The 10,238-nt window shown below is 38.8% G+C and overlaps 1 protein-coding gene across 1 annotated transcript; it reads left to right on the top strand.

The window, feature by feature from the left end:
* Nucleotides 1-1,807: 1,807 nt before the first annotated feature.
* Nucleotides 1,808-9,121, top strand: mpc2b (mitochondrial pyruvate carrier 2b). Its single transcript, XM_028590660.1, has 5 exons — nucleotides 1,808-2,229; nucleotides 6,037-6,077; nucleotides 6,255-6,339; nucleotides 7,462-7,573; nucleotides 8,049-9,121. The coding sequence occupies exons 1-5, from the start codon at nucleotides 2,136-2,138 to the stop codon at nucleotides 8,095-8,097; spliced, it is 381 nt and encodes a 126-aa protein (XP_028446461.1). The 5' UTR covers nucleotides 1,808-2,135; the 3' UTR covers nucleotides 8,098-9,121.
* Nucleotides 9,122-10,238: the final 1,117 nt, after the last annotated feature.

Here is a 10,238-nt window from a genome sequence, read left to right as displayed (position 1 = left end):
AAAGTACAAAATTATTAGCATTATAATAAAGTACTAAATTGAAAATACTCATGATGCAGAATGGTTTTTCAGGACACGTCCTTAACTTCAGGAAATAAAGCAGGACCCTGGGGCGTCCTGGTAACTCACCAGGTAGAGTGTGTACCATCACGGCTGAGTCCTTACTGCAGCGGCTGAGGTTCGAGTCTGGCACAGGGCCCTTTGCTGCTGGTCTTACCATCTCTTTCCCCTTTCCTTTCTGTCAATATCTAAATAAAGCAGGGCCCATGTTATTAAGGTCTTTGTCAAGTCAGTTGACGTTGTCCTTTAGTGGTACTCTGAAATGCATAAGATGCAAAGAAATCTCTGTTTATTAGATAGCTTGGGACATGATGGGAACAGTCATGTTGTGTATAGCATTCCCACTTGGTGATAGTGGTAATCAAGCCAGGTTAAAAATGTAAGCTGCTATTTCATTCAAAGTTTGAATTAAACCAGACAGGTTGTTTTACCACGTTTTGTTGACTTTTCCAGAAAAAATGTCTGTTGGGCTTTTGTTACAGGGCCGTAAGAGCAGTTTGTAATGCAGGACCTGCAGTTGTTGTTATCTTACTTCAGTAGGACTTGGCCTCTGGGGCCTTTACCTGCTTTGCCCATGTGGTAATACAGTCCTGCTCAAAGATTGTTGTATGTCCATTTTGTACATTTTTAATCATCCTCACATAAATCAAATAACAAATTGGGGGGTCCTCATAATCATATGTTTTGTTGTCCTGTTGGACACAAATCAATTATAAACCTGTTATTATATAAAACCATTCAAATTCAAACTAATATGAAATGTAATGTTTCCCTTAAACAATTTAAAGGTCCCATGGCATGAACATTTCACTTTATGAGGTTTATTAACATTAATATGAGTTCCCCCAGCCTGCCTATGGTCCCCCAGTGGCTAGAAATGGGGATAGGTGTAAACCTAGCCCTGGGTATCCTGCTCTGCCTTTAAGAAAATGAAAGCTCAGATGAGCCGTTTTGGAATATGCTTGTTATGATGTCATAACAAGCAAGTTTACCTCCCATTTCTCTGCTTTGCCCGCCCAGAGAATTTGGCCCACCCATGAGAGAGAGACATCATGGCCACCCCCCACCCTCCACCTTGCCCCCCCTCTCTCCTCCTCAATAGCTACAGACACAGAAATGGCACATCCTAAGGAAAGCTCATTGTGGGACTGGCTCTAGTGCCTGTAGTTCTGCACCAAGGCTGAGTTTCGGGAAAGAGACTTCAGATACAGTATTAGGGGACCACTAAGGTCTATATAAAAGAGACTTCAGATACAGTATTAGGGGACCACTAAGGTCTATATAAAAGAGACTTCAGATACAGTATTAGGGGACCACTAAGGTCTATATAAAAGAGACTTCAGATACAGTATTAGGGGACCACTAAGGTCTATATAAAAGAGACTTCAGATACAGTATTAGGGGACCGCTAAGGTCTATATAAAAGCATCCAAAGAGCACCATGTCATGGGACCTTTAACTTAAGAGAAGTTACCAAATGTGTAACATCCAACATTTTTCAGTAAAATGTTGTCAAATTAAATTGTTGGATCTTTACATTCAAACTTTAGTATTCATCTTCAACAGACAGGTCTATGTTGTGGTAACCTGAACACCTAAAATCTGAATTACATTTTTTTCCCCCAGTAGAATTACATTTCAAAGCGATGATTTGTTTCCACCCAGTTGGGATACGCCGGGCTGAAAAAGTAGCAATCCTTTCTAAACCAATCATACCGGTGTTCTGACAAGGCTGGCCAATGAGGATAGTGGAACATGTCACCCCCGCCTCGCGCCTCACGCGGTAGGTTGCATCGTACAGAAAGTCACCTCGGCTCGTCGTGGCGGTCAGACAGAAGTTACCGAGAAGCTAGCCGTGGTCACAGTGGTGCCACGGGAAGGTCGACGCAGTAGGACAGCAGCATCACCTCAGATCCTTTGACCTACCCGCTATTTAAGTATTTGACAACATCGTGCAAGTAGACGAAGGCAAACGTTTCCTGTGGCCTTAAAGACTAACGTTAGCTAACCATTTAGCGAGCTAGCTTCAAGTCCCTCTCAGTGTCTTCATTTCCATCCGAACAACATCTACAATCATGGCTGCGCTGAGAGTGTCCTATCACAGGATTTTGGACAAGATCGAGCATTTGCTGCCCGCCAAACTGAGACCTCTTTACAACCACCCGGCAGGTAATACAGAGTGTGATTCTCAGTCTGGGTCTGTGTTTGTAATGTCTCTCGGTGGTGGGTGACCGGTTGGGCTCTGTGTTTCCAGCTGTGATATGTGGTAACGTTACAAGTGATGTGGATCAGACAGCAGCTCCTGTCTATTCTTGATAATTCTGTATGAAGGTCATTGATTGTTTTGATATGTCAGTGTTGCCCTGGGAGATCCTAATCTGCTGGGATCCTAAACCGCTCAGTCTGTGAAGAAAAGCTGTGTATACGCCAAGAGGTTTATTGTGGTAATATTTAAAAGGAGTTAAAATGTAGATTATTAATTTTTAGCCACTCTTTAACCAGAACAGTTGTCCTGTTATTGTCATCATATCAACTTGTGCAAATAATATAGCTACGATCTCTAGAAAATTAATGTTATGATAATGGTAGGCCTACTTTTAATTCTAGTTTGGCTGCCACTACCAATTATCGATCTGCGTATTAATAATCGTATTACCTTTTCGTTTAATTGTTTAGTCTATGAAATGTAAACAAATCTATGAAAAATAGCGGAGAATGATCATCATAAGTACTGTGGGCCTAAGGGGACGTCTTAAAAATGTCTTGTTTTGTCCAAGCATCTGTCCAAAACTCAAACATATTCCATAAAAACAATTTTACAGAGAAAAGCAGCAAATCGTCACATATGAGAAGTTTACACAAAGCAATTATTTTTATTATTTTTATTTGTTTAAATCACTGTTAGGGCTGGGACAGTATGCGTACATGGGGGCCAATTCGATTTGTATTGCGATTTACCATTATTGCGTTTCTAGAAATATTGTGATTCGATAGTATTGCAATTTTCTTTTCCCTCTTTAACAAAAACAGAAGATGAATAATACACACCTAGAGACAATATATCTTGAGACTAGAGATGGTCCGATACCATTTTTTGCTTCCCGATACCGATTCCGATACTTGAACTTGCGTATCGGCCGATACCGAGTACCGATCCGATACCAGTGGGTCCTATATTTTATTATGTTTTAACAATTGTATACTGCTATCTCTGTATGGATGTGATATGATATAACAGCTGTATACTACAATCCCCGTATGGATGTGATATGATTTCTATCGTTGTTGTCTGTCTGGCTCAGGTTAAACTCTTTGTAAAACATGAACAAACACAAACAATGAATGTCGTACAACTTTCTTTTACTCTCCAGTTGGTTATAACGGAAAAAGAACATAAATAAACTACTTTAACGTAGATTTTCTTTAGGGCTTTATTACGTGGTATCGGATCGGTGCATAAACTCCAATACTTCCCGATACCAATACCAGCGTTTTAGGCAGTATCGGAGTATCGGTATCGGAACATCTCTACTTGAGACATTTCTAAAAACAATTTGTTTTTCTAAAAAAAAAAAAAAGCACATCACATGTCAGCCAGTCTGACATTTATTTCAATCTTAAAGAAGTACATAACATGTATTTTCTGCTTTCAGTCGGTTTAGCTGGACTTTGATATGATGTACTCGCCGTCGGCAGTACTGTATAAACAGAAAATAATCAGGTGAAACGTTGATGAAAAATATCGATTCTGGGGGAAAGAATTGATTTAAATAATCGTCACAAGAAAAACCACAATACACACGTGAATCAATTATTTTCCCCCACACCTAATAAAGAGGTATCCATTATCAAAATTGTAAGTGGCTTATTGTTCAAGCTTTAATCATGATTTATAGCATTTTTTAATTTGTCTAAATCTTGTGATACAGTGTTGAACATTGAAGTAACTTCTACACTCGGTTAAAAGATACATCTAGCTCAAACTAAAGTAGTGATCCTGCAATAAATCTTACCTTCATGAAGGTATATTTTGTCAACCTGCTTCCTTATAAATAAGGGCAGACTAATTATACTAGAAACACCTGCCAATGTAATGCAATACAATTCAACCACACCACAAACGATGACACCGCTCTAAAAAAAAAAAAAAAAAAAAAAAACCTGAACAGAAACTGAGCATTCTAACCTTTTATGAACGAAGGATTCATTGCGTTAGGGCTGCATTGTGTTTAGATAGGAGTACCTAAAAAACTGAATTGTTTCTACTGTTCTACACTCACACACACACACACACACACACACACACACACACACACTCACACATTCAGATCTCCTTGACACTGATATCACCAAAGGGTACTGAGATTAAGGAGTCACAGTGGACAGTCTGGTCTTTGCTTTGCTCGGTTACTGGAGCTCTGGTTGTCAAGGACAACTTTCTGACCAGGTAATGAGGGGGCGGAGACTAAAGAAGTTCTTGTTTAGCCTGCAGCATAGTGCAGGAATGTGAGGAAAGCTGATTCCGGACCAGCAGCTTTTCTGTGCATTCAGTAGCTACCTCAGTTTATGTGAGATGTTTTGTGTTATTGCTTTGCAACATTTTGTTGTCCTGAAGCCAACGTTCAGAGATTGAGGACAGTTAAAAGGTATTGTTATAAAAAAATAAAATAATTTAAGTTATCCCCAGGGGAGATGTCACTTTAAAGGGATATGTCACGGAAATGGCCTGTTTAGTGTGTCTGTACAGGTGGATCACCTGTGTCGCTATTAGGGCTGTGTATTGGTGTTTTTGAAAATCAATTCAGTATTGCAAAATAAAATATCGCGATACTCAAGTGTATCGATTATTTTCTTACACCCTTAGTCACTATACCTTGCTGTCTGCCCGCCATATGAACCTATAGGTACAACAGACATATTACAGGTGTAACTCCTGCCCCTGTCACTCTCGCTACCTAAGAAATCCAGGTATTCTAGTGCTGTGTCCAGGGTGTGATTAACCAGCAGTTTGGGAAAACATGTCAGTCAGTCCTTATTTTTTAAAGAGTTTTTTTTGGGGCATTTCAGCCTTTTAATGGAAAGAACAGATAGATATGAAAGGGGAGAGAAAGGGGGATGACATGCAGGAAATCGTCTCAGGTGGGACTCTGGACATTCTGCGTCGAGGTATACACCTACATATATGTGCGCCTGCTCTACCAACTGAGCTAACACGGCCACAGTCCTTATTTGTTTAATTCTGTTTTTAGTTGTTGTTGTTGTTGTTGTTTTTATTTTTAATGTACTAATCTCCCGCTGTCACTGTTATTGTTGTTGCTGTTATCTTGGTGTTTTGTTCGAAATAAAAAAGAAAATTTAAACTCAACAAAAAGATATTGCCATGTGGTGTTTTATTAACTTGGTTAGGGCTGCAACTTTTCATAATCATTTAATCTGCTGATTATTATCTTAAATTAATCCATTGATAGTTTTGTCTATAAAATGTCAGGAAAATGGGGGGGGTCATTAAGACGTCATGATGACGTCTTAAAAACTCTTGTTGAGGAACTTCAATCTATCTAAATGAGTTATTGAAGTTTTTGTTTGATCTGATCCGTTTGATGGTTTTATGTGATTTTTTTTCCATCAATATTGGAAGGATATTCTTATATAAAGACAATGGATACCAAACCAACACATGTTTCTTCCCCTTGTTGTAAAGCAAACCCTACAGAGCTAATGAAGCGTGTTTGAGTCTGATCCCAGTGTGTTAGGACCAGGACACACTGACGTGGATAGTCAGGCTGGAGTTGCTCGACCGGATGATTAGGTTTCATCTTTATGCCCATTAGATAAGCCCAGCAGGCAGATTAGAAACATCAGGGAGAAAATCTTAAAAAACTTTGAAATTACACCAAATAATATAATATATATCCACTGTTGGAACATAACTGCCAAGTTTAATTTTTTTCCCTTTCTACATTGTTTTTCTTTTAGGTCCAAAAACTGTTTTCTTCTGGGCCCCGATGTTTAAATGGGTAAGTGCATTTTCACAAAGTTAAATTTGTGTAGGTATACACCGTGTTCCCAACCTTTTTTGGCTTGTGACCCCTTAAAACCATTGTGAAAGACATAAAGGACTTAACCTGTCACCATTTTGTAATTAATAGTCTCATCAATTAAAATAGATGAATGTGGTCTCTTCCCCTCTACAGGGTCTGGTAGCAGCCGGTTTGGCTGATATGACTCGGCCAGCCGAAAAACTCAGTACCTCCCAGTCTGCAGTGCTGACAGCCACAGGTAAGGTTAAATTGATTTCGCGACTATACCATTAAGCCTCTGATGGCATTATGTCTGTTTGCAACATACATGTATTTCATTTTAAAATGGATGTAGTGTGATCTAGGAAAAGACCAAAAAATATGTCCTATAAAGCATAATGCACATTTATCTACATTGAAGCCGTTGCCAAATGAGTTGATACAAAAGCTAATTAATTAATTAATTTGCTCCACAAAACTCTCTCTGTATATCTCAGTATAGCTACGTTTACAAAATGGTGCCGTCCGACGATAAGCTGTGTGATGCGTTTTACAATTACAAGATAATTAAGCGCTACTAATCACTGAAGGTTTGCGTTATGTGGAAGCGTCGACAGTGTTGTTGTCATTACCGTATTTTCCGGACTATAAGTCGCATCGGTCAAAAAATGCGTTATGAAGAGGGCAAAAGACATATATAAGTCACACTGGACTATTAAGTTTATTTATTTATTTAGAAATCTATTTCACAAAATCCAAGACCAAGAACAGACATTTAATCCGGAAAGGCAAGTTATTCAACTACACAATAGCACACGGAACAACAGGCTGAATAGGTGTCCGGTATGTTAACGTAACACATTAACAGTTATTCAGCTACACAATAGCATAAAGAACATACCTGGGAGGCTAAATTAACATAACAAGCCAGCGAGTCCAACAAGCGGCTGTAGACGATAAGGTTTACTCCTTGGTTCATGTCAGTCAGTATGAATTAACATTTAAAAACATGTTAAATTATATGTATGGACCTGCCAAACTATGAAAAAAAAGTGCGACTTTAGTCCGGAAAAACGCTACTTAGAATTCCTCACGGGGGCGACAGAAACTACACACTGTAGCTTTAAATATGGCACACTTAGTCGAAGGATTTCAATATGCGGCTGTGAATTGTTTTTTATCTCTGCCTTGTTCAGTCTGATCAGTTTGTCTGTCCCGAGAGAATATGACCAATCTGTGCCAAAGGTTGTGTGATGCATCTGCTTTTGCAATAGGTTTCTTCAAACAAATCTTATCTGTTACTGCCGAAACACAGACTCTGTTCTCAACAGCTGGTTCACCATTAGTGTGCATAACCTTACGGCTGACCTTCTTCCACCAGGCCTGATCTGGTCCAGATACTCATTGGTCATAATCCCGAAGAACTGGAACCTGTTTTGTGTCAACTTCTTTCTCGGCTGCGCAGGAAGCTCCCAGCTCTACAGGATTTGGAGGTTTGTGTGTTTGTTGTGGTTAATGTACAGTCTAACTGACCTTATTTCTGTTAGAACCACTTTCATGATCAATCGTAGTTATATAAGTGATGCAAGATAAGTGCACCGTAGATTTCTGTTACATATGTATTCCTTATGCATAGCTGATTAGAAGTTGAGCTTATCTATTGGTCGAGCTCAGTGGACCACATTGAGCAAAAAAGTTCCACTCAGCTGTCGGGACATGTGAGACCTTCCATTACATCACTGGTTCCTTGGTTGTTTACTCTATTCTTGCGTGGCGGTTTTACGTTCAGTGTGTTTTTGACTATGACGGAGAACGGGGTCGTTGAAACTGTTGGCCCCTCCCTTGGTGTTTATGTCCCTCCGGCCAGCTGATCGACCGTTTACTGCTGAGCTTGATTGATTGTGCCATGCAGAATTTGTGAAAAATCATAATGTAAAATAAATATACGTTATTTTTCTTCTCTAATAGGCACAAGCAGGATTTGAAGGCACAGGCTAAAGCGGCTGCAGAGTCCTGAGTGCTTTTCTGTTGCCAACACTTCCTTCAGTGGACTTAAAGGGAGACATCAACCTGCCCCTTCCCATCATCTCTACATCGTCTCCATAACACCCATGCCATAACCATAATTCTACACATTAAGCCTGTTGGAAATGTGCACTTTTCCTTGAGTTTCAAATTTCCTCAGGGTGTAAAAAACAAGAGACAGAGCGTTTTTTTGAACTGTTTTAACACACACACACACACACTTAAGAATTGTGGTCATCAACGCACAAGTACAAAAACTTGTATGATTGTACATTCTTTAATCTAAGTTCATGCTTTATGTCTTGTGCACTAGTTGGGAAGTTTTTTTTTTCTCCCATCATCATTTTTCAGGTGTAGCAATCAGTACCTCATGCATTAATTTCCCAAAAAAAATGTAACTGTTGGATGTGTTGAACGTGGTTAAAGGAATGTTTTCCCAAATGAAATTAAGAGGGATTTCATCACATAAATTGTTTTCATTTACTTATTTATAAATAGGTTACAGTTACAGCATCTGTACCTCAGTGGATATTAAATCATTATTGATTACCATGTAATGATTCCTTCCATTTTAATGGCTTTAATCTGTGTGAGAGCAAATCTTAATTTATTAATGACTTGATTAAAACATGAACTTGAAGTGCAAACTGTATAGGAAGATGCTGTTACTTTCTGATTCTTTATCAGAAAAACTTACACCAATGCCACATATTTACCTGTGCAGCTTTTTGATTGTTACAGTCAACTAGCAAACACGCTAACGGCTCTGTTATCAAAATCCTGCCGTTGAATGCCTTTTTGTTCCTAGAAAGGTGTTTTATATTTTTTTCTGTGTAAGAATAGTACTTTCATTGACATGTTCCCACTATAGTTAACATTTATAACCCTATGAATATTTTAGCAATAATTGGTGTCATCACATAAATATTTCTTGATCTGCTGGCTGTTTGAACAAATGGCACTTGGATGGTCGATAATTATTGCTCTGTAATGCTAATAAATCCTGTTTGAGGACATCGCCTGATGGTCATTTTTTTAGTAGTTTCTCACTTTTATAGAATAAGAATTTAATAGAAAATAATTTACCACAGCCCTAAAAGATAAATTCACCCAAGTGCGAGTTTATTGAAGTAAAAGAGGCAATTGTTAATGCAGAACACTGATCAGATTTGTGTTTGTGGCTACAAAATGTTTGCTACACCGTTTCAAGTATAAATCTTTTTGAGCTTCAGTCCTTTCACATGGGCAGCACTAGTCCAGAGACACGGGACAATCAGAGACTTGATCCACCTCTGCTGCTTACAGTCTGCACTACAGAGCAACAAATCATTTTAACTTTTTTTTTTACTAAAAACACATCCTTCTGAATATTTTTTCATATTAAGTTTGGGTCACTATGACAAAATTATAGTAAGTTCACTGATTCAAATTTAGAAGTCTGACACCAGGATAGATTACAGCACAGAGGCATCTGGACTAAGGTTTGGTGGAGCTATGATAACATATTGACATGTCCTAGCAGGAAAAGTACAGTTTAAATTAATACATTTAGTATTTCAGTATCCCAGGGCTCTGGTATTGAGCCTGCTAGCTCCCTAAATAGGATAATTTGTTAGTAACATGTGCTTTTCCTGTTACAAGTCAAAATGTCTGCTATGAAAAGGGCCTCCTGATGTTCACCATAATGCAACAGTAGTAGTCTTAAGCGACTGTCTTGATTGAGACAGCCAAACAATCTTTTTTTTAAGATTATTTTTTTTGGGGCATTTTAGGCCTTTATTTAGGACAGCTGTAGACATGAAAGGGGAGAGAGGGGGTAATGACACGCAGCAAAGGACCACAGGACGGAGCTGAACCTGCGGCCGTTGCATCGAGGAGTAAACCTCTGTATATGGGCGCCTGCTCTACCAGGTGAGCTACCCAGGCTACGACAGCCAAACATTGTCAGAAATCCAATGGTCTGACTTTGAATCATTTTCAAGACATTTTTTTTTAAGCACTGAAAATGTGTAGCAGAAAAATTGTATAATTTAAAACATTGGAAAAAGCAAAAACAAACTGAAAAGTTTAAGGTTGACAGGAAGACAAGGGTAAAGGTGGATAATTGGCTTCTTAGAACATGAAACATGAGGG

The sequence above is a fragment of the Perca flavescens genome, chromosome 11 (genome assembly GCF_004354835.1).
Source record: "Perca flavescens isolate YP-PL-M2 chromosome 11, PFLA_1.0, whole genome shotgun sequence".
NCBI classification, from domain to species: Eukaryota; Metazoa; Chordata; class Actinopteri; order Perciformes; family Percidae; genus Perca; species Perca flavescens.
The sequence above is the reverse complement of the archived record's forward strand: the minus strand, read 5'-3'. Positions and strand labels throughout refer to the sequence as shown.

Coding starts and splice junctions, on each gene's coding strand:
- mpc2b (XM_028590660.1), top strand. CDS start 2,136: ATGGCTGCGCTGAGAGTGTCCTATCACAGGATTTTGGACAAGATCGAG. Junction 2,230..6,036: donor TCTTTACAACCACCCGGCAG/GTAATACAGAGT, acceptor TTTTTCTTTTAG/GTCCAAAAACTGTTTTCTTC. Junction 6,340..7,461: donor TGCAGTGCTGACAGCCACAG/GTAAGGTTAAAT, acceptor TTCTTCCACCAG/GCCTGATCTGGTCCAGATAC.